The sequence below is a fragment of the Acanthopagrus latus genome, chromosome 22 (genome assembly GCF_904848185.1).
Source record: "Acanthopagrus latus isolate v.2019 chromosome 22, fAcaLat1.1, whole genome shotgun sequence".
In the NCBI taxonomy this organism is placed as follows: Eukaryota; Metazoa; Chordata; class Actinopteri; order Spariformes; family Sparidae; genus Acanthopagrus; species Acanthopagrus latus.
This window is the reverse complement of record NC_051060.1, coordinates 21,816,762-21,841,549: the sequence shown is the minus strand read 5'-3', so window position 1 is coordinate 21,841,549 and position 24,788 is coordinate 21,816,762. Positions and strand designations below refer to the sequence as shown.

General features: G+C 43.5%; 1 protein-coding gene across 10 annotated transcripts in view; it reads right to left on the bottom strand.

Moving 5' to 3' along the window:
* Nucleotides 1-24,788, bottom strand: part of LOC119012548 (kelch-like protein 29) — a 224,580-nt gene that overhangs the window by 78,885 nt on the left and 120,907 nt on the right. For all 10 annotated transcript variants that reach the window (XM_037086473.1, XM_037086470.1, XM_037086471.1 and 7 more), the window contains 2 exons: nt 7,915-8,053; nt 556-752 (listed from right to left, as the gene is read on the bottom strand). In XM_037086473.1, the coding sequence (XP_036942368.1) occupies nt 556-752; nt 7,915-8,053 (336 nt within the window). The remainder of the gene's footprint in view (nt 1-555; nt 753-7,914; nt 8,054-24,788) is intronic.

The following is a 24,788-nucleotide window of genomic DNA, read 5'->3' as shown; positions in this document are numbered from 1 at the left end:
ACATGCCATTTGCTTTTCATGTGACCCCACAGGCTCGCTGAGAGGCCCCTCCCCTCCCTCGCTTGCTCCACTTTCCATACCTTGTCTGGGTATCAATCTGTTTTGCTATTTCTCGATTCCATCACGGTACAGGCCAGAGGATTTGACATTTAAGTGACAATTGTTCCCTGACCTTTTTATAAATCTGGCCCCCGTGCTCGGTTCCTGCCCACCGGGACGCGATCAGAGGCATCGTGCCCAACTGCGAGCGTTTGCGGGTGGAATTCTCGCAAGGCCGCGAGCTTTGGAGACGGGACAAGAAGGAGCGTGACGTTCCAGAGCCAGGGAGGAAATTTAGCTTCTGCACAAGACATCCTGTGAGGCTGTGCATAGTGATGAAGCATGACATCATGTGAAAATACACGAGGCTGTAGATGCTGCATGTTGCAGGAGAGGGTGCACAGGGATATCTGATTTAATAAGCATGCACACTTGCTGATATAAGCATATAACACACACACACACACACACACACACACACACACACACCCCTCATGTTCTCCGAGCTGTTCCTACCGAGGAAGGAGACACAGACTTTGCAGAAGGTGTTGAACTGGAACTTGTTGGCGGCCTCCAGCAGCGTCTTGGCGTTGGCCGAGTCGATGACCAGCGATCCCGTGTAGACGAACTCCAGCAGCTGCTCCAGCACGTCGGCGCTGATGTTGCTCATGTTCAGCTCCAGCACCTCCCCGCTCCGCGTCTCCCCCGACGACCTGATCAACCAATCACGGGGCAGAAGAGAGGCGAGTTAGGGGATGCTCTGAGATGAAGGAGGCGAGGAAAGGGGAAACAAAAAAAGAAGGATAGAGGGGAGGGGACACAGATATGCTACGTACGACACCCATAACACACCTGGGCCAGTACGAGAGTGGGGAGAAAATAAGAGAATCATTACACGATACGATAAGAACGTAAAGTGAAAAAGGGACAGAAAACAGAACTTTGGATTTTCTTTTTTAACTTTTCTATGAGGCTAGCAGATTTGCAACTTAACTGCTGCATCTGAAACAAAATGTCCTCTCTGAACAAAGATTAGGCAAACAAACAAAAGTTATTGCTTTGTTTCAACAGGGCATGCTTAGAACATGTGTTCATGTATGCATAGTTTCAGAGGTGGACATGCATACATGGCAGGGTACATATGAGCTATCAGACAAGTAACACAGAGAAAGAGAAAGAAAGTTGACAGCACGGTTCATACACTGACATGTGACACAATGTAAAGTGGGAGCATCGCTGTGAGTTAGCCTACTGCCGCTGCTGTGTGCGGGATATTAAAGCAGGAGTTCTCCACTCCTACTGGTGTGGTGTAAGACCGGGGGAGTGCTTGGATGAGCAAATTAAATAGAATATGATATCCTGTCGTAATGCAGAGCCTGAGATGTGCGGGGAGCGCAGGGGCCGCTTTCAGAACTGGGCCACGTCGTGACTTCAGCGGGATCAAATGGCAGAGATTAGTTCACATGCAGGATCCCCCCGGGGAGGTATGAGGGAGTTAAATAACACCTCGCCACCCGTGTTTAATGTCCCATGTGAAACAATAATCCACTCAAGGGCAAAATAAATGGAATCAAAGCCCCGCAGAACGCGTGCCCCCACTACTACGCCTCTCTTCCTGCGGCTATGGACATCAGCAATATGAAAAGTAGCCTAACATTGAGATGGATGGAGGCTGTTTGCTTCTGTCACTCATGGGAGCACAATGATAACGCTCCGTCTGTTTCTGCGAGTGTGTGCGAGTGTGTTTTTTCCTTTTTTGGAATAGAAAATCATGGCAAATAGTCAGCATTTAGTGTGACACAGACAGCAAAACAAACCAGATGAGACAGGTAGACGAAATGGTTAGAGAGAGGATGAGAGAGAGAGGAAGAGGTTTGGGTTTTTTTTTTTTTTTTGTGGACGTGGGGGTCGATGAGGAGGAAGCAAAAAAAGGGGGGGAAAAGGGAGGCAGGGCAAGACGGTTCTTCCACAGGGAGCCAGCAGCCATCCTTCTGAGGGAGGGGTTGGGTTGTTCCATGACTGTGCCTTGTTCTTTTAAATAAGAGATATCCCCGCCCACCCCCGAAAAAAAAAATCCACCATCACACCTAAACGGAGCCTTGTGTCCCCGCTGCAATAACCATCAGTAGCCTGTAGTGTATGAACTGAGACATTAGTCGTCATTTTAAAAGCGCACTCAGGAGGTGAGAGGGGGGAGAAGGACATCCAAAAAAATAAAAAATAAAATGAAAAAGACAATGGCATTTGTCTCTGGATGGACATTGGCTGGAAAAACCAAGGCAGTTACTCTTTTTCCTCCTGCAAAGCAAAAAGCCACATAGTGTTATTGCCCTTTTTCCGCACAAAGCCCTGCAGTGGGGGCAGTAGAGACAGAAAGAAGGGAAGGGGAGTGTCGTTCAAGGGTTAAAGTGATGGAGGGAAGGTGGGGAGGAGAAAAGAGGTGGGGAGGGCAGGGAGGTAAAGAGCTAAAAATAAAAGGAAGAGCATGCTCATCAACCTGCTCAATTAGTGCAATAGGAACCAGCTCGAGTGGCAGTTTGTTTTGTCTGAGCACTTATGTTATGGAAATGACTTTTCCGGAGCTTCTAAAAGAGGTGGATATTTATGCCGCGTCTGATTGCAGACTTGAATTTAAAATAGTGACAGAGGGAGGCAGGGAGGACAGGAGAGACAGAGGAGGAGAGATAGCGGGGCGAAGGAGGGAAGAAAAAAGATGGGCACACTCAGGCAAAGAAATTTGTTTGTGAAAAATGCACCACTTATTCAAGAGGAAGTCTTAAAATCAGCAGAGACTGTCAAAATGGTGGTGAGCAGAGGCGGAGAAGGAAGGAGGGGAGAGCTGCAACACACACACACACACACACACACACACACACACGCATGGAGGCACACTTCCTAACACATCCCTCAACCTAAAAAAAAAAAAAAAAAAAAAATTAAATCCATTTTACAGGGAATACATTTAGCTTGTTCTTACAAGACCATCTATTCCGAGGGAGTACATACACCACCGAGATATGTTAAGATAGAGGCTTATTCAAATGCAACGCCTGCGCCGTCTGGGCTAAAAATGGCTTCCATTTACTTGTCCTGTCACAACATAAATCAGGAATAAATTATAAAAACAAATAAACATAGCGTGGTAGCTTCATCAGCGGGAGGATTCATGTCTCGCCAGCGTTTTTGCTTTTGTTGTATCGAGGCCACTGTATTCCATCTGTAACATGGAGTGTAATACGGGAGGACGTCAGGAGCTAGGGAAGGGCTGCGTTTCTTTTTCTTTTTTTTTTTTTGGTCAGATGCTCCGAAGGACAAAAAGGACAGGGTGACAGGTGTGAGAGTTTAAAAGGCTGAACCTCCGTCCAACTGTGAACACATAAGGGCCCATCAGCGACCGAACATGGACATTGGATTGACAGAACTCTTGCGCCGAAAGCTCGACCCCCCCCCCCCCCCCCCAAAAAAAATATGTTTTTGCAGGTGCCGATGGGTTTGGAAATGGAGATTCAATTACGGACACTACTTGTGATGTCACGGCAAGGCTGGCAGGTTTAGAATTAAAGGGTCAGTTCATCAGACTACAAGCTTTAGTGGTATATACACGGACAATGCTTTTTTTTTTTAAATTTGCCTAAAACATTCTGAGATGTCTGCCTTCACCTGAATACAATGGAGGTCAATGCTTTCCTTTTTTTTCCCACTGGGCTGCTCACAGCATTCAACCACAGCAACATCTCTCTCCAGATACAATGTCCTGGTTACTCTCCCTAACCCACATACTTCAATGAGATCAGTTCTCTAAAGCTACATGCTTAAGCCCAATGAAAACCGTCGAGAGGGTACTCTAGGGATACAATGCTGATGTTTAATGGTGGTATTCATAATCTTTTATAATCTTTTCAGGTCCCCTGACATGCAGAAGTACTGTGTTGTGAAATTCTATCTTTTGCTTTTGGGTAACATATTTAGAATTAATAATGATATTACACAATAAAACAGTGAAGCTTAAATGGTCATTCAAGGATGTTTCTTTATGCCAATTATCAAATCTCACAAACAAGCATCTGCTCATGAACACGTGGCCTTCATCGGGTTGAGACTGAGCAGCCGATGGCGAGGCTTTTGTCAGTAAACCTCACCCGAGAAAATGTTCCTGCACGAGGCTCATTATTATTGAAAAGAACCGCTCCTTGTTGTCACTTTTCAGCACCGCACAAAAAAATAAAAGTGCATTCAACTCCGTTGTAAATGGGCAACCGCAGAGAGTCTCCAAACTTGGACTGAAATGAACCCAGGCTCTCTGCATGGTTGGATACCACTGAGTGAGACAATATGACTTTTTAAATTGGGTGAACTGAACCTTTAAAAACACAGCTAGTCAGAACAATGTCGCTAATTGAAATTTGAGGGGGTGTGTTACAGTGTCCCGTCTTCCTTCCCCCCCCTCAGGCTTGAATAAGGCCGCCGAAGGCTGAGCAGCGCACTCATGGCTCAGCTGCAGCGTTCACACAGGGCCGAAAAACTATTAAAAAAAGGGCTTTAACACAGCTCTCTACCCATCTCATAGTCATAATGCTCTCTGACTCACAAGCGCCGAAGCTCATGGGTCGACACCGAGAGAGAGAGAGAGAGAGAGAGAGAGAGAGAGAGAGAGAGAGAGAGAGGGAAGGAGAAGGGGGGAGAGAAACACATGGCATGAAAGCATGTGTCAGGACTGCTCGGAGAATTCTGGAGCTTTTTTACACGACTGTGGTGCGGGAGATGCAGTGGCCATAAATTAAATGCCTGCGGAGCACACTTATTGGAAAATCCTGAGGGGTAAAATGGAATTAGCGGAGATGATCTGTCTCCCTGCTCTGTGCACCAGCCCTTTAAAGGGTAGGGTAATAGGTTTTTTTGGGCAGGGGGGGCGAGGGGCAGGCGTGCGTGTACATTTTGGGAGCGGCGTTACATCCTTCAGGTATCGCGGGGTGAAAGACGGCGGGTCGAGTGAACACACACTGTAGGAGGGGGAGGGCGGCACGGGCACTTGAGGTGAGGGGCGGCTGCGTGTCAGGACTTTGTGAAAACTGAGAACTTGAGCAATTTTTGGCGACTGAAGTGTATCTCTGAAAACATTTCACCTATTTTCAAACTGATTTTAATAATCGCTCCACCATCCCCATGCCGCTAAAGTTCAGCTTTTTGCCAATTAAGCTTTCATATTCTTCAGTGAGTGATTGGGTTGGTGTGTGTGTGAGCGTGTGTGTGTGTGTGTGTGTGTGTGTGTGTGTGTGTGGGTAGGCCAGGGAAAATAAGTGTGATGTGCACTCAGCTCACCCTGCAGTGTTACATCTCTACTTTCTCTCAGACTAATGGCAGCCTGCCTGGATAACACACATGAATTATGTCCTTGCATCCTACGTGCACACACACTCTCACACTCACACACACACACATGCCTGCACTAAAGCGTGCTTGTGCTAAAACACACGCACACTCTTCGTGTCAAGTACGTTTGCTCACGCACACATATTTCCCAACTTCAAGCACATGATACACACACACATGCACGGGGGTGGTTTATTGCGAGCTGACAGGGGGTCTGAACGGCAGTGAGTGCCTCCTGAACGAGATGGGCGAGGGAGGGCGGCCGGGCGGGGACGGAGCTTATAAGGAGATGAAGTGGCTCGCTCTTATTTGACCTCATAAAGATGTGAACAGCAGCGAGCCACGTGTGGCCTCAGCATGATTCCGGCTGCGCTGGAGGAGTGACCTGAGCTGCGTATGGGAGGCCGTAACTCAATGACAGACGGGCCTTTGGCTGCCGTTGCTCCTCCCTGATCACTGACAGAGCGCGCAACGCTCTGGCTGGCTGGCTGCAAACACCAAAATGGTCTCCTTCTGTTCCTTTAAACTCACTGATCTCACTCCGCTTGGTTTCTTTTCGCTCTCTCTTCCTGTCCTTCTCTTGTCACCGCTCTCTTGCTCTCATTTCCATAAAGTCAAGGTGCCGCCCGCCTTAAAACCTCAACAGTCACTGTTGACGGCGTCGTGTTAGCATAACGCTGATGATGGTGGCTTCATTACATCGCACCAAACACGTCTCACAAAATGAATAATTAGTGTAACAAATTCATTAGATATTCTCCGGCGCGACGACAAATGAGAAGATTTCTATTTTACACGTATTTTCATGAAAAATGACAGTGTTATGACAATAAATCAAAGTAGTTTTACAATTAATTAACCAATTAATGAGAACTTGCTCTATTAAACTGTCAAATTGAACAAGAAAAATCAGACAATGTCGGCAGCAGCAGGCATGAGGACGAGCTCGATGAAATTCAGCCCTCTCCTCTGGGAGCCCCGGTGAGTTTCAGGGGCCCCGTCTTTACGCATAACTGATGTGGCTTTGTCCCGGATACGAGGCGCAGACGAGACAATCTGATAGACAGGTTGACCAGCATGGGGGCCTCAGTTCACTCCAAAGTCACTTGAGTCTCTAAGGAAGCTTCTTTGCTGTTGTCAAGGTCAAAGGAAGACCGAGCGTCTCTCTTTTTTTTTTTTTTTTGGAGTGTAGCTGTCATGGAGATGAGCGAGTCTGGGTACAGTGGCTCCGCTGCCTCTGTTCTCTCTCTGGTCCTCCTCACTCGGCTCTCGTTCAGGAGGAACAAGTGTATCAGCGGTGAGCGAGGAGGCCGCGGCAGCTGATAAGCAGCTCTCCGCTCTCTGATGAGCTCGCAGCGGTGGCAGCATGGCTGCGGGGCAAAGTGGCAAACTCCCTGAAGGCATTCCAGCTACGGCTAGCGACTCTTTCTGTTTGTCTTCGTCTCTGCTTCATCCCTAGCCATGCAAGCGAGAACAAACACACTCTCTCTTTCTCTCTCACACACACACACACACACACAAACACCAAGGCGGCAAAACAACTTTGGGTCCAGGGGACTCTCAATCAAGCTGAAAACACCTGCAAGGATTTGAAGTAAGGATGAGGACATTAGGGAATTATGGTGTTCCCTCCCCGGAAAACAAGGCATATGAAAAAAAAGACATACTTGCGCTATCAGACTGTACACAGTCATACTGCACACACATCTAGAGACACTTAAAAGGTCTGCAGCTGACACACACACACACAAACACACGCACTTGTATGCAGACAGGCAAACCACGGGAAACAAAACAGCCCGTGAAGACAAAAAAATATGGAGTATGAAGGGCAGAGTACTAGGGGAATACTTAGATCCACATCAAATGAATACATTAGTGAAGGGTGGCGTTAACCTGTGAAAGTGGTGGTTCAGTAAGCTGTCTTAGATGTGCTTTTGTTATGTCCTTTGTTTATGACTCTGAAATGTCTTTTTTTATCACACTAACCAAGATTTATTAGCATATGAAAAGCCTGTTTTTGTAGCAAAAACTCAAGAAATTAGCAACAGAAAAATATAGTAGCTTGGGAGACAAAAATCCCTCTTCCACAGAAAAGACAGCGTGGCTTTGGCAAATTACCACCCAAAGTGTAGAAATGTATGCTCCTTTTGTTTTGGGCCCTTTGGTGAGTTTTAAAACATCCCCAGTCATGGAACATTTTCACTGCTCATTAAAATGGAAATGTGGTTAAATTGCCCTACATGGGGAGGAAAGGTAATGACGAGGGGTTGACCTTTCGTCTCCGGTTTCAGATACATTCATTTGAGCGAGAAGAGGAAGGAATGGCTGCTGGCCCTGTGCTAGGAACCAAAGTCTTCACACACCTGCAAGAGAGAGAGGGGAAGGGAAAGAAAAAAAGAAAGAAAGAAAGAAAGAAAGAAAGAAAAAAAAGCGACACAAATGCGCCCTACGAAAAGAACAGATTGGATCAACAGCTGGTGGGAGGGGGAAGCGAAGGCAAACCTTTTCACCAGGTCCTTGAAATACAAGCTGCAGGAAGCTAGAACATTTTGGTGGACTTCAAACTCTTTGCCTTCAACAATTATTTTCAGGTCTGTAAACTCTTTCGCTCTGCGCTGCTGGTTCAGCTCCTTCAACATCTCTGTAGAAGAAGAAAAAGAAACAGACAACGCCACATTTGGGTTTAGTATTGCCTGTCAGCCGTACATACGTGAGCAACAATAGCATGACAACAAGGAAAACAAAAAACAAAACAAAAAAAAAAAAACAGAAACAAAATGTCGAATGTGCAGATTTTGTAGAACACAATACTGCCGGGGCAGACTTAAGGAACAATGTTCATTATGTGATAGAGAGGAAGTGACATGTGCAGATCGATCAAACAGTTCAGCGGAAGGCAAAATGAGATAAATATGTAGCAGAAAAAAGGGAACATGTTAAAAAAAACAAAAGGAACAATTAGCTCTCTTCTTCTATCTACTGAGGAATACATGAAACATGCTAATAGATAACACAGAACTTGGAGTGAGATCAAAATCTATCATTATCATGAGAGAAGACACTTGTATAGCTGTGTTTGACCTCTGTGAGTTTACACTGCAGCGCTAGATCTTCAGTGGGGGAGGGGAGGGGGGAGGGGGAGGGGAGGGGAGGGGAGGGGGGCGGCTGAATGAGATTAAAAAGCATCTAAAACAGGCTGAAAACAGAGACACTGTCAATGCATTATTCATCCTGAAATAAAATTCTTTGGCTTCTCACAAGTGCCCGTGCTCGGTGAAGAGCTGACCTTCAAATGTCGCTCAATGAGAAAACAATTGCTTATCCCCAAATCCCAGCAACCCACCCGCCTCTCTCTCTCTCTCTCTTTCTCTCGCTCTCTTCTCTCCTCCCCGTCCTTATTTTTTCCTCTTTCGGAAGGAAAAGGAACTGGAAAAAACCAGGGCCGAAAAAACGCAATCTGCGAAAACATGCTCGGAGCGAAAGCCAGCGTGCTGTCGAAGGCCACGGAACACAATGAGTTGTATAATGCGCTGTAGCGGCGCCGTGTTAGGCCTGGCCCTTGCTGTAGCGTTGGGGTCGGAGGCACTTGTTTCTCCACGTCTTAATGAGGCACCATGAGGGGATGCTGAGAGTGAAAATCAGCGGGAGACCAGCAACTTATTCCACAGCCTGGGGCGGGATAACCAACACCGCGGCTCGGTTAATCTCCCATCGAGAAATGCCACTAAAAAGAGGAGCGCCGAGAGATTCCAAATAGTGAGCTGCCGTGGCACCATGATGTGGAGCGTTATGATTATAGAGGGAGTCGGCTTCCGTACTGTCATCTTAGAATTAGCGGAGCATTTCAGGGTGCGATTGCATGGTAAACATCTATTTGGCACATAAAGCGCAGTCGAAGGCACATATTCCATGATGGGGAGAGATCAAGTAGGAGATATTTGATTATTTTAAAGAAGAGACGGAGGCAAATCGTCCCTCGATGAGCAGAGACGGTTACCTTAGTGCATTTTGTCTTGACACAAATAGTGGCAACATGGGAGTCATTTGTGGACAGTACTCTCATGTGCGACGAGCGAGGCGTCCATATGTGCTTCACGCTGCTATCTAGCCATTAAGTGTTGGAAACTGATCAGACTTGTGATTGTGTTGGCGACACCAAAGCCGAGTGTGTTGTTCTCGACCTGAAAGAAGGTCTGTGTTCACGCCAGACTCAAAGCAGGGATTTAATTAACCCGGGATGACACTCGCCCTTCTATTTGGCTGGAATACTCACTCATTTAGCTCCCCTCCATTCTCCTGACTGACACCGGGAGCTCAGCTCCAAAATTAATTCAGCAGATGAAATTATACAGTATAAAGACACATGACAAATAAGGAGCAATTCAGATGCACATTTAACACGTGAGAGCTTTTTTTTTCTGTGGGCGGCGCATCCTTCAGTGTTATCGCATCAAAGAATTAATGGCCAGAAAAGAAAATGACCTGGTTATTAAACGTGCTGAATACCAAATGGGGGGAGGGGAATAATTGATCCAATTTTTGACAATATGTCTGTTGCACGCTGACTGGAAGCACAGCTGCACGCTCAGAGTCAGCCATACACATGCACACGCAAACACAAAGGCTGGCATTTGCCTTGTCTTTCATCCATCTCTCTGCACTCTTCACATTCCACTCCATTGCTGCTTGTCAGTAGGCCAGCTATCTGATTACTGTGTGGGCACCGACTGTGAATAGTGAATACACAGTGAGTCTGGGGTTTGCATTAGTGGATCTCCAGCGACCGATATGGCTCTCACCTCCAATCGGCCACACCGCATACCACCCATTTGCCCATAAGAATAGAGAAGGAGACGGAGGATTCCACTTGTCAAGAAACAATGGCCGCCTCCCTCGGAGGCGTGAAGACACACCTGAATGCCTGATGGTAAAGCTAATTATGGCTTCTTGTGGGTGGAGTGTTGAGCCCCTGCAACCCCCGAGAACACCTCATCAACACTGGGGAGCATGAAACTGCACATGGCATCCCCATTCTCAGGTTTGGCACGGAGTGTGGTGATGCACAGCCGTGTTCAATGGGACCACGGCGGCTTTGAAACATCTCAATACTCTTAAAGGGAAAGTCTCTTGAGGAGAGTCCAGGCGGATAAAATAGTGGTAAGGTTTGTTTGTGGGGAGCACACAGAAATTCTCCTCGGGGGGAAACATTGTGGTACAGTGCTGGAGTATATCATGGACTGCCAACAGTGATGAAACGACTAGCGTACTTTCCTGCCCCACAGCCGTTCACAATAATAACAAGGCCCTGAGCTGGCTCTTCATGATTGGTTGACACACTGCAGCACAGGGGGCATGAAACTGTGCCAGCTCTGCTGCACAGCCTAGTAACTCTACTGTCAAACATCTCAGAGCGCTGCGGCCAATGGGGCGATTTCCAGTAACCTATCAGCACGAACCACGCCTCCCTACTATAAGGTGTAGTAAGTCGTGATAGGCTGCTGTAAAAAGGGCGACACAGCACGCCATTGGCTTCTGATCTTGGAGCCATTTTGGGGTTCTACATGTGTTTTACATGCACCTCTGTAGATCCACCATTTTGTGGTTACACCAAAAACCTAGACTTTCAAACACATCTTCGAAAAGCTTATAACATTTTCCGCTTTCGATCTATTTATTTCTAATCTTTTTTTGAGTAACTTTCTGACTTTCATGAGCTGCTGTGTGCAAGTTGCTGAAACGTCAAGGGCAAAACTGTGCAGAAACGTCTTTATTAGAGCGAAATGCGTTGGTACTGAGCAGGGCAGTCATTATGAGAGTCCGCTACACCTTTGAAAAGATGAGCTGAGAGAAGATTTTTTATTTTCCCTTGCAGACAAAATGTCTCAAGTGCTTTGTAACATTTTTGAGTTTTTGGATATTTATCTTAAACGTAAAACTTTGTATCATTGTTATGCTTCTTTTAAAAGGTTTCTATTTCTAAAGCATGACTTTTTATGATAAAGTAAGCAAGCGTTGATGAAGAGGAAAAGAATAAATATATATTTTAAATAATATATTAAAAAGTTCTTTCAGTGGCAGTCGAAGAAGAGCACATTACTCACTACAGGCACCCTGCAGGTCCCGTATATACAGGAAATACAGCAAAGTCATTCTTGTTCTCCTTATCTTTTGTTTTCCTCCTTATCGTTTTTCCTGGTAAATCGTGTTTTTCTGCAGCACAAGTGGACATATAATCGTCCACATATCTTTATCCGACTGGATGAGATTCCGCGCTGTGCAGCAGAAAGGACACTGATGTGTTCCCTCTGACCTTCTCCCTTTTAAACTTTCAAAAACTCATTTCCACCAACACTCACAGCTTAATTACCCAGAACAAACCGGGCCTGCTGATCAATAATTCAATGTCCAACTCTGCCATAATGGGTTTTCTTAAGCTAGGAGAAGATGATAGTATATATTCTTTAATATAGATAATTTTCCACACCATATGCGAAAATAAAATGAAATAGCTTTTTATCTTAAAAGACACTGGATGATGAAGCTGTTGAGCTTCTCCCTAATTAATATTTTCTCAGTTCTTATGTTCAATTAGCAGGCGAAATCCTTAAAATTGATGTGTTAATGAATCAGCAAAATCTAATCATATTAGATAATCTATTTTTGGATTTGATTTTGGATCTATTTACCGATTGTTTTTCACCAATTGAAAACTGTTATTTTTTCAATAATCCAATAACATTCGATGTTAAAAAGAAATATGAATGTAAATTAAACCCATTTACATTCCCAATTATATTATAAGAAATTTGTTTGGATTTAATTTTTAGCAGCGCCACCAATATCAAATCATAAAAATAAATAAATGGCCGATGATTATATATAAAATTGTGTCAACGATCAAACTATTTTCTAATGTTAACGTTTTGAAAAAAAATTTAAAATGTCCCTATATCAAATTTTTACCAGTTATACGACGACCACTGTGCTACATTTATCAAATCCTATTATTTTGCTTGTTAAATAATGAAAAGAAGTCTGTTTACAGTGCACTGAGGCAGCACTGGAGCAGGACTGTAGCAGGAACTCTTCCTACAAAAGCATTTTTGATAACTAGATGATTGAGAAAATTCCATTTCAAAGAGGAACTTACAACAGAATAGAGGAGTGGGCCAAAAGCACGATTCATAGGACACGCTCACAAAAGAACTCTTTCCAAGCAAAAAGAGCTTTCACACAAAATGTATCCCCCCTGCAGAGAACAGAGGGCCCTGAACGCTACAGCAAAAACACTATAAGATAACGTCAGGAGGATTTATGAGGGATATTCCCATGTGAAGTGGCACACTAATCATAAAAAACTGAATATGGGTGGATAAATGATCTGATACTAATTATCGGCTTCACTTGTTTCTGTCACAGCCTCCAAAATGATTGCAGATCTCAGCAGCACACTGACGGATAGTTTGGAAAAATCCAGCTTTTTATTCCCCTGCTGACCTTGATGAGGCACAACACTTTAAATGCATTCCCTATTTCTGACTGCACACTTTAAATACGCCCACGCGCAGCATTCACAGGCAGGAAGATGGTCAGAGGTTCACTAGCAGTCCACGATGGTTGGATCACGCAGGCGCTCTATTCTGCAACCTTGGGTCAAAGTCCGAAAGGCCAAAAAGACTCAATTCTTTCTCTTATGGCAGGGAGCCATTTGCACCAAATTCCAAAAGACTGCCTTGACTCACTGATACAGTAAATACTTTTATTTTCTTCCTCTTTGCAGCTACATTTTTATTTTCTTTTTAAGACACACACACACACACACACACACACACACACACACACACACACACACACATATAAATATATTCAGGTCAAGGTTAAAAATAAATATTTGTCGTGTTCCGATAACAAAAGCTTTTGGTGAGTGAGCTCACCAAGAGAGCAAAACAAATCAAATGAAATAAAGCTGTTGGAATATTAAATAAATGAATAAATAAAATTTAAAAAATCAGACTTCTTGGCTTCTTGTATATTTTCTCACTTAAGGGGAAAATTTAGCTGGAATAAGAAGGCAAAAATATGTATGTCTGCTGTGTATAATTACACACGGTACAGGTGTAATTGTGAAAACATAAATCCTCATTGACATTTTACAAGTTTCAGTGGGATTCACTTATTTTGGAAGCCCATTAGTATGCATTTTGTAAAGCTCAAAAGTTGTTTGCGCGATCCAAGAGAAAACAGAAGGAGGGCAAGTTTATGGAAAATAAAAAAGAAATCTGAATTCCATTTGATTTAATTTGCATGTTTTAATCCCCCTTTTTATCTAGCTGAAACTCTATGATATATAAAATGTATATGTTAGTCTTTTATGTTTTATTGTATCATCACTCTGCACAAAGTCATTTTAAGTAGTTGAAATATTTAGTTTCTTGCCAACAAACATAAATAGCTCAGGTTCACTTCTTCTCCTCATGCGCTCATTAGGCCTCACTGAAGTCATTATTTCATATTGCATCTGATAAAATAAACCAAAACCCAATTATCCAATGAGTTTTGTGTTATTTATTTATATATTCATTAGTTGTTTTCTTCTTTGCTCTTTTGGAAATTGTATTAAAGGAGCATTATGCAGTTTTGGGGAAGAATTTTTTTTTTTTTAATCAGAATAAAGAAAAAAGTCTTTATTTATTAATTCTTTCTGCCTAAACAAACTAAATAATCAATCTCTCTTTGTTTTCATGCCTGAATGAACTGAATAAACAAACTGACCTTAAAGGACAACACACTTTCATACTGTTTTCTTTGTTTACATGTGGCGGACCCTGCCACCTTTCTAGCTTCAACCTTATTTTTTCGCTGAGAACCGTTTGTTTAATCACTTATAGAATAAATAAATATTTATATCTATCTCTATTTCTAGTTTTCTATCATTACGTCATTAATATTGTAAATATTAAAATTCTGAGTTTGAATTTCTTCTCCAAAACTACACAGTGCCCCTTTAAATGTTAAATTATTGTATGTTTTATATAATTAGGGCTTCATCGCTGTTGCCTGAATAAAAAGAACTGTACATTTATGCAAAATTCTAAATATAATATTCAAATAAAAGCAATAATGTATTTTTTAATATATATTTGCTCATATTTGCTGCAATAAATGCTGAAAGAGACTGTATTTAAAACATGATTTGTTTTCTTTAAGTTGTGATGTCTTTCTTTATTACATAATATTCCAATGTACCTCTGTAAAATCATACCAACATGAATTGTGGCCTATTTGCAAGCACAAAAGGAGGGAAGGAGGCAACCACTTTTCAAAGGCGATGTTTCATTTTTAAACTCCGCCACCTTCAGCTCAGGTCAGCCCATTTCAGACGCCACGGTGGCTAAATGTCAGGCTATAACTGGTGCAAAATGTCACGGACACTATCAGGCCACTCATCTAGATGCCATCGCCAGAACAAACGATGCTTTACGCAGATAAAAGCCAACAGGTCTCGTGTGTGACACAATCTAGCGCCACGCTCTTCCGAGGTACAATTACTCTCAAACATACCTCTAACAATCACCGCCACATTCATTTCTGGAGACGTCTCAACAGCTCGAGCCTACTCCCAGCAAATCAGCTCGTGCAAGGCGCCAGAAAATCCTCGAGACCCCTTGAGTCTCTAGCTGTCCTGATTTCAGTCTTTAAGAGAGCGGTGGCACCATATAGCCTTACAGAATAGTCCATGATGAGGACGCCTTTATTTCTCCACTGCTCGAATCTGCTGAGCGGAGCTGCTTGAGCCTCCGCGCTGCTGTCAAAGAGGCTGGACTGAGTCAGTGGGGAGACACTATGACAGAGAAAAGGAGAAGGGGAAAGAGGGAGTGAGGAACTTGTGCCCCTCACAGACGCCGTCTGAGCCTTTGTTGCCTTCTCCAATAGGGATAGACATGGAGTACTGTGCACTTAAACCTCTGCGTACACCCCTCTGGACCATGGGTCAGATGTGTGTGTGAATGCAGACACACACACACATATGCAAGCAAACAATTGGCACTAGTAGAACAAAGTTGAGGCAAATCCAAGCACAGGCTGTGAGGAGGAGGAGGAGGAACATAAACAAATAGAGCCCTGAGAGCATCCGTGTGGCCTGCTGCAGCACTGTGACAGGATGTCATGCAATGTTCTCTTGTTCTTTGTGTCTGAGGAGAAATTCTCTGGTCCCCGGCTGGTGCAGCGGCTCCCTCATTAGCCAGGCAGGAGGGGGACGCTAGGTGACAAGCGGTCATACTTGCTCAAACAGGTTTTAACAAGAGGATACTCCTGTGGCTAGCAAACAGGAGCACCGCCATGTCTGTTGCTTCCTTCAGGCGCAGCAACGTTTGATCAGAGGGTGGGGGAGGAGGGGGGGGGGAAAAAAAAAGGCAAAAGTTTCCTCCGACTGTCCTCTGAAGACAGAGAGCGTAGAAACACACACTGTATGTGCGTACCGAAGGTTACAAGTCAGGCTCGGTTACAGTTCACAGGAGGTTAAAATTTACATTCAGTGGTGCGGTTATGACATTACAGCTCAAAGAATCTCCTGCCTGGCTGATGCAGCTATTTTAAACTGCAGCTCACATGAAAAAAAAAAAAAAAAGATTTACTGTCGCAGAGTTTCTGCTCCTGAAACTAACAAAAGTTAAGCGAGGGGGAGGACTTTTTTTTGTCTTTTTCTTTTTTTTTTTTAGGGGAAAACGGTTGCCTAAGCAACAGTGAGCTGAATGGGCACCATCAGAGAAGCAATGAACCTTTATAATTTAATATAAAATATTTAGATTTTCCAGGACTGAATAAACAAGCTAATTAAATTGTGCTGTCATTTAAGGTCAGTTTGTTTTCTTTGGTCATGAAAATGTAGAGAGTTTGTTTGTTTAGTCTCATTAGGTATATATACATCCTGATTAAAGTCTCAAAACTATGCAGTATACCTTTAATCTATCTATACTTAAAAAAAAATCAGGCTTTCAACAGTATTTGGTACTGTGGTCTGGTAAAATATAGAACTCCTGAAAGTAAAGCAGATCAGTAAAACATTTTTTTTTACAAGGACGGCAACAGTATGGAGAAAATTAAGACCCAGAAATATATCACAGCTCATTAAATTATATCGTGTTAGTGTTAAGGATTTATCTTCCTGTGCCTTTGTAATATTGCTGATGTCAAAACATTTACAATTGCTCCTATTTTGGAAGGAAAAGTCTATTTGAAAACCACATTAAATAACAGAAAGCTAGTCATCAGAGTATCTAAGCTGAGGCAAAACTTTCAATTAGGTTGCGTCAAATCAATTCTCCAGTTTCTAATTTCCAAGATAACTGTGTTACTTTTTCTCTGCTTCACGCTGCTAAACGACACAAATAAAAAATGTAAAGCGCCGCACAGCCACTGCAATCAAAGCAGACTGAGGTTAACCTACAACAGATGCATCACAGGGAACGACTCCACCACGAGAATAACTGGGACATGACTTCTGTTCCAAAGTAATTCAAAAGCAGGAGTGTAGAGTTTGTTCCAGCTGAAAGCATTTTAAGCCAAAAAAAATTAAATAAACATATCAAATCACGATGCCTGAATTCATTTCCAAAAAAAACGTTCAGAGAAAATCGAAAGGCATTCAAAAAGTCCTCATTACAGCACGGACGGAAATGTTTTTTACTTTCTTAATTACAGTGTGCAGGAGTAATAATACTGGTTGTCACCTGATCAGGTAACATGACGGGAAATCCGAGAAGACTTAAAAAAAAAAAATAATAATAATAATTCCAGAGAAATAGGAGTAACTGCATGGACTTCAATGCTAGAATATCCAATGACACATCATCAAAGACATGTGAAGGTTTATATTCCTGGAAACCCATTTTTTTTTCTGTGTGTGTGTGTGTGTGTGTGTGTGTGTGTGTGTGTGTGTGTGTGTGTGTGGTCCCTTTATAGCTTTCTGACATGTCTTTGCCAGTGCAGCACTCCTCACTTGGCTGGTTTTAAACCTGCTTTTGGACCTGCAGGAATGTGAAAGTCAATATGGTGCCAAACTACTAATGTGACAATCCTGCTCCAACTGTATTAACGTGCCATGCTTGGATTTTATTCTTTCATTTTTTTTTTTCCTCCTCCATCGAACATCACTGAAATACAACTCCCGTTCGAGCACTCGGAGAAATGGAAACGCCGTTTTCATGTTTAACTCTTTTACAAGTGGAACATAGCTTAGTGCTAACTTAATGCTCGCCACCTGTTTTGTCTGTGAGGTTGACCGACATCTTTACGAGAGCAGATCACGGGACACATAATATTATTCCCGATTCTCCACATAGAGTATCGGCTGAGCTGAGACGACAGCTTGACATGAAGAAGTTGCACTCCAACCTCACGTTAGAGCTCTGATTCGTCACATGACGCCGAGATCTAAATCATCTGGATACATATTGTGCTTTTCTGTATGGACTTTAAATATTGCGATATTTCATTAAAGCCATTATCGTCCGGTCCTTATTCGGAAACCTAATTCTGAGATCAAAACATAAAGTTTCCGCGCTCTGTGTCATAAATGTCACATCTCAGTAACCTGGCCATCACATGCGAAACCCTTCATTTCCCTGACATATTTACCCGCCTGCTTACGTGATTCATGCCGTCTGAACTAAGCGCTCTGACGTTTTCCGACAGCACTCTGAAGGCAGCTTGATGTTAATTTGTTGGGTTGATGTGGTCAGGAACGTAATCACAATTCAGTCTGTCAGTCAGTCCGGCTTTGTCAGCCTCTGCATGTGCAGAATTAAAAGGTAAAATGTTTTTTTTTTGTTGTTTTTTTCAAACATAATATTTGTTCACACAATAAAGTGAGCGGGGCAGAAAGATAGACTGATAAGATATGAAGAGCACTGTATTAACTAAAAATTAAGAATTAATTCGTTAAATGAACTGCTCCAACAATGAGTGGCCTTCCTGTTCTTTATCTGCAACTGGAGGCAGACAGAGGTGTGCAGTGGGGGTGAAGCCTCTGATTGGTCGTTCGGGAGCCAATTGCCATCGCTGGTGTAATGACAGCCAATCACAACAGACAACCACAGTATGTACCACCAAGATGAGCTGCCACATATGCCAACATACAGAAGTGTGCTCATTTCATTGTTTCTATGGCCATTAGATATATTTACATTGACAAGAGGCGTTCCATAGCAACAGCCTCTGATTGGATGATTCATTTTTCCCATTTCACTCTGAGCATTGTGCAAATTGCTGGTGGAAATGAAGCAATATAGCCACAAAAATGATAAGAAAATACTTCCAAAGCTAATAATGGATTTAGATAAATGGTTAGATAACCACCACACCTGATTCATCATCTATTCATTATTCACAATTACTCTTAAATGCCTTAACATTAAGATTCCAGCATCTCACTGTGCCGTTTATATCTCATTAACACCTTTTTCAAAAAGTTGTTCTGAGGAACTTTATGAAAAGAAAATCCAAGTAATAAGAGCTGTTGTTGGGGGTTCTGAGATAAAATGCTTTAGGAAAACAGGCCTGCATGCTTAAAGAAAACCCACTTTTTGTTACTCAGGCCAAGCTTAAGCCTTGAGTTTGTGGATTGGCTTATTTGTCATTGTGCCAAAAAGGCAAGATGCCAATATGGATTATAGTTGTTTTTTTTTCCCTTTTCCTTTTTTTTTAACAGAATGCCACATGAAATTATAAAAGTGTACTGGGCCCCATCACAGATAAGCAAACACCCTGCTTAAGCATTAAGGAGGACGTCATTGTGTGGCTCAGCTCGGGGTTGAGCGATTCACCCACCACCCCACAACAGATGACAATGTCATTGTGCGGGAACACACGAGCGCTGATGCAAAGAGACACACGTGCAGCCATGCATATGCAGAAACCTAAACACACATGCAAATGTGTCCTCACTCACACACACAGACACACACGTACAACTTTAGTGAAAGACAATGTCGTGAGAGAATAATCCCTGTAACAATGTCGTGTTCATGAGGAGTCACTGGCTGGGTGTAGATAACATACTGTATGCTTAGAGGGGATTTGATTAGAAGTGAGTGGGTGTGCAACACTTCTCCATCTTCCTTTTTAATTAAATTGCTAAGTCACTATTTCATATAAATTACTGCGAGGGCCAGAGTTCTGTCTCACCCACATCCGAAACCCCAGTGGGAAAAACGGGGGCTAATTGAGTGAAATGACTCATCTGGATGCAGGTCCTGTTCATCGGTATGAATGCAACCTTTCAGAGAACATCTGCGCTAACTATGTTTCAGTTGTACTTCACCTTGAGAGGGAGTTGACTGAGCATCCAAGTTCTTTTAGAGCATCCGGCTGTGAGACTGTGTCACACTTACTCACATGCAGAACCCGAGGCCGGCTCGGCACAAACAAATGCAGGTTTCTGTTAGTCTGTGTTTTTTTTTTTTTTCCCCCCCGGCTCACCTCTGTGCCAGGCACTCACCGAGAATGAGAACTGACCTTAAAATCCACAACATCACGACTGCAACAAATATCAGACTTGTCTCCGGGCCGTCCGTCAGGTAGTCCGCACACTCTGGCATTTCATCATCTGACGCGAGAGTTTCTGACGAGAACTTTTATAACTTTGGGCGGAAAACTCTTACAGCAAACAGTGTTGTCTTTAAAAATTTAAAGCTAAAGCTATAATCTTGTTTAAGCTGTCTGCTGGCATTCTTATACAATACTGTTAAAATGACAAAGCAAGGGCGCGTCCATTACACTATGCACCGTTGTTGTAAGGAGCTCAGGGAAGTCATTAGAGAGCCATTACCAACATGCCACAGTGTTAGGAGGTGTGCTGGAGGGCAGCAGAGCATTTTACCACTATTACAGCAGTAATCCAGGTGTTGGGAAGCCAAAACGATTGAAACTCGGCTCCAAAAGTCCCAAAATGTAGCTATTCAATATTTCAATTTTCGGCATACCAGTCTGCAACTCATAATTCCAAACATGAATATTCGTCTTCATTCACAGCACATGCAGGAGTGGCTCTGCAGCTCAAGGTCTCTTACATCCAACACGTCCACAAAAGTACCGTCATACATAAAGAAGGGTACTTGACTTTAAAATTTGTTCCATTCAAAGCTTTTCAACTCAGAAGTGTAAGGTGACATGAAGTGCTGCAGGGTGATTTTGCTAGTGGGACAAAAGAAAAACCAAGAGGAGGAAATGAAACCATCTCTGCAGTGCGTGTTTCCATTAGCAAAACACAAATACAGCAAAAATTCAAAGTTTCAATGTTGAGTATGAATATGGAATTATGCGGATGCCCTTTTAAGAGTGGCTGTAAGGTAAGTTTTTTTCCTTTCTGAGTGCAAATAAACCTCAAATAAAACAAAGTGCAAATCCCAGTTAAGCACTAATTAAAAGTTTAAAGTTACGTTCTACTCCGCTGCCTCCAATTGCAGCCTGGAAGCAGCAGCATCAGCTGTGCCAAGCCCTCCGCTAACCCTTCAACATTTAGGAACCGGGCACGTTCTGGTGGCCGAGCGCAGATGCCAGCGAATGTGTGAGAGAATGTAGATACTCCCCCCGACCCCCCTCCGGCTCGTCTCACACCTCGACCGCGTTTATGAGTTTTGGTTTGCGCGCATTCCATTCAGGCTTTGCACATGGGTTACATTTCTTGCATCCGAGTTTGACCCCGAAAAACAGCAGGACGACAACACACACGCTCAGAAAAACAACAACAAAAAATAAAATCCCATGTCACCAGTGCAGCTAGAGATAAATGTCACATCTCCCCCCTGAAGACAATGTGTGTTTACTGGGTAAACTTTGTGAAAGTCAGAGCAGCTCGAGCAGAAAGGTTAGTGGTGGGGTTAGGTTGTATGTGGGAGTCTTCTCAGCAGACTGCACACCTGAGATGAGCTCCCGGAGCCTACAGTGGAGTCAGGCGCGTAATCTTTGCATTTCATCAGATTTCTTTTCTCTCTCTCTCTATCTCTCACATTCGTCCGCCTCCTCCTCTCCTCCTTTCCATCTGCTTCTCTCTCTTTCTTTCTCTCTGTCTCTCCAGGGATAGAAAACAATCTATTAGAAGACTGGACCGGCCCGCAAATTCTGATTGTGTCCAGCATGCTCCAATGCGTATGTGTATCGCCTGCGTGTCCTTGTAAAGTTGTAATGTAAGTTTAACTCTCAGATACAATAGTTTTTTATCCTCACTCCAGCAAGCTGCATTACAAAAGAAAACAATCTGTGTGTGTGAGGGAGAAGAGCGGGGCACAATGACTCCTGTAGCACAATTATGATAATAATCAACAGTATAATTCAGAGCTGCAGCCTCTAGCAACAGAGCACATTCTGCAAACCTAATAGAGCATATTGCTGTTTTCCGCATCTCATCGTCTTCTATCTTACTGCTAAGGAAGACTTTAAGTCCATCAAGCTTACGTAGTGCACCGCTAGCCCACAAAGATCTCTTGATTGCAATTCAGGCCATTATCATTTGTCTTAGTCACAAAAGAATTATATATTTTCACATGCTAAGCCTGTTGCTCTGCTCTAAGAGTGTGGAATAATGAGCTGAAGACGGGGGCCATTCTGGCTAATGTCTGGTCCTGTCATTAATATGTATTAGATGCCCTGCATGCATTTAAAAGTTTTCTGGGTAAGGAAAAAGTTTGACTATCCATTCAGATAAAGCGTGCACGCACCGTGAACATTGACGAGCTTCTGACGCACAACTTCTTCTGGATTTTTTTTTTTTTTTTGCTAAGACGTTGCCGCGCATCTGCTGCTGTTTTGGATAGCGGGCTCCCTCCCCGTCGCAATTACGCCTTCTCATTAGCGAGAAACATCCGCTATTGACTGGCTTCCTGGTAACATCTGCTGTGTTTACACTCGGCCTCATTGATAATGCATTACCGCCTTTTTCGTGGGCCGATGTGCGGAATAACACATCGACATTTGACTTGTGGCAATTAATCCTGTCATATCAGATAGTCTCTGACACGAGGTGCTTGAGATTCAGACCCATTTGAAGTGTAACCCTCCGTTCAGTTTGACACTGCTTTACACACAAATCAATTTGCTCCCACATAACTGAGGGCAGCGCACGTTTCCTGTGGGCAAATGGCACTGTTCCAGCACCGGACCTCTCCCGAATACTCAATGCACGATACTACAGCTCCGAGCAAACGCAGCCTCACACTTCATAGCGAATCCAGGCAACACATTTACTCTCAGCGTGTGCGCTATAATCTGGTTTTTGGACCCAGAAACACATGAGAAGATTAAAACAGGGCTTTAAATTTGCCTTAGAAGTACTGAAAAGCAGTGGTGGAACGTTACTAAGTGCATTTGCTCAAGTAATGTGTGGATATGAATCGTCGAGCATACAAATAAGTCACTTCCACAGTTTTTGTATGACTTAGCCTCACAGTGCTGCCACATGAACAAAGTCTCTAATTTACTGATATCTCAACTGCAGAAGTTAGACATGTTAACTAGTTCACCCTTACTTTTAGCTAGCCTAACTACGGCAACCGTTTATGCCCTAGCCTACCTTAGCTTTCTATTTAAACCATGTATCTATTGTTGTAATTAAACAGGCTTTGTCAACAGCCATGACTTTTAGCTAACGACCATGTACCTGTTATTTTTGCTAAATAGGCTAATTCAGCCATTTAGCCGTTAGCTTATGTTAGCTAAGCATTTCAAGCATTTTTATTCGATTGTCAATGAATAAATGAATTTAACGGCACAGAAAACTGAAATACTCAATTACCTCCAAATTGTTCTTAAGTGCAGTGTTTCAGTGAGTCTAATCAGATATATCTATCACTGCATTTTGCTGATGGTACTTTTGGTGTGAGTCTTTTACTTATGATAGAGTATTTCTGTAAGACTGTATTGATAGGTTTATTTAGGCAGCCTATATCACAGACACCATATACTTCTTCAGCCTCTGCTGAAAACCGAACGTGAAGTACAGCAGCACATGTTGCACGTCTGTCTAAAGGAAGGCTGCTGCCAAAACTCAAGTAAAAAACATTTGGAACACACTTGGAAAAAGGATTAGCAGAGAGACAGACCATTTCTGATGCATTCAAACTACACTATATTCATATTTGCTTATCATTTTTTTGCATAAGGTCTTGACAAGCCAATACTTTTTGATGGAGAAAGGAATCTATTGAAAAGATTACAGCAAACACAAACTGACCTAAGGTTGCAACCCCTAGACTGTAATGAAAAACTGAGTAGACTAAAGACCCAATGTTGGCTAAACCGAGCAAACTAGATTCCTCCCGTGTTTATTTAACAAAGAAAATGTAATCAAAAGGAGCTGAGAAGGCAGAGAATGGAAGTTTTCTTGTTTGTTCATCGCAGTTCTGACAGATGGGACCTTGACCATCTGTGCATGATAACCTCAAAACTGTAGCAGATGATTTAAATGAAAAGTTGTACAGATTTCCCATTAAAAATCAAGCACTTGCGATTCATAATCAGCTAGCCAAGGCACTGGACAGAAAGTGCAGACTTTAAGCGCAGGTAATAAGGCCAAAGGGATGGACTGATTGGGTGTTTCTGATTAAAACAGTCATCTGAAACTTGCTTCCAGCTGTCACAGGCAAATGAGCAATCTGGGATGACTGGGTTGATTTATCTTTTTTTTCTCTTTAATCTCCGTCTCCTCTTAAACTTTCCACCGCCACACATTACCACGCTAAAAAAACCCCAAAGAAACAGGTTATTAGAGAAACGGGCTAACAACTCCTGCATCAGTGGAGTAGAAAAACCGGGCAGGTGGAGAGAAAAAGTTAGAGAGGCACAGCTTAAACACAGGTGGCAGGTACGCTGAGGCAGGAAGATGTAGAGGATGAGAGAGGAGAGAGGAAGGGGAAGAAAGCAGAGGCTATAAGTGGGGTATGGGAAGCAGGTGGATGTTAGGGTGGTGGGGAGGTGGTGGTGGTGGTGGTGGTGGTGGGGGGGGGCCTGGAGGGGATGCTGAGAGACAACAGCATGGGAGGGATGATGCCGGGAGTGGGAGTGGAGCCGAGCGAAAGAAACAGACAGACAATTGCAGTGAGGAGGACAGGTAGGGAGGAAGAGAGGAGGAGAGTATAGGTTGAGGAGAGGATGGAGGAGGGGAGGGAGGCGTGGACGCGGTGCCCCCTCTAGCGTGGCCGGGAGCCGGGCGGCTGCTCCTCCGGCAGCACCGCGCCTGTGATTATGCATGTAGGAGCCGGGCTGTCAGGCTCCGGGTCCTGCGACTGCGCCGCCACTGAGCTTTATCTTGAAATCCCGGTGATTAATGAAGCCGCCGCCGCGTTCTGCACGGAGGAGGTGGACGAGGAATGATCAATCTT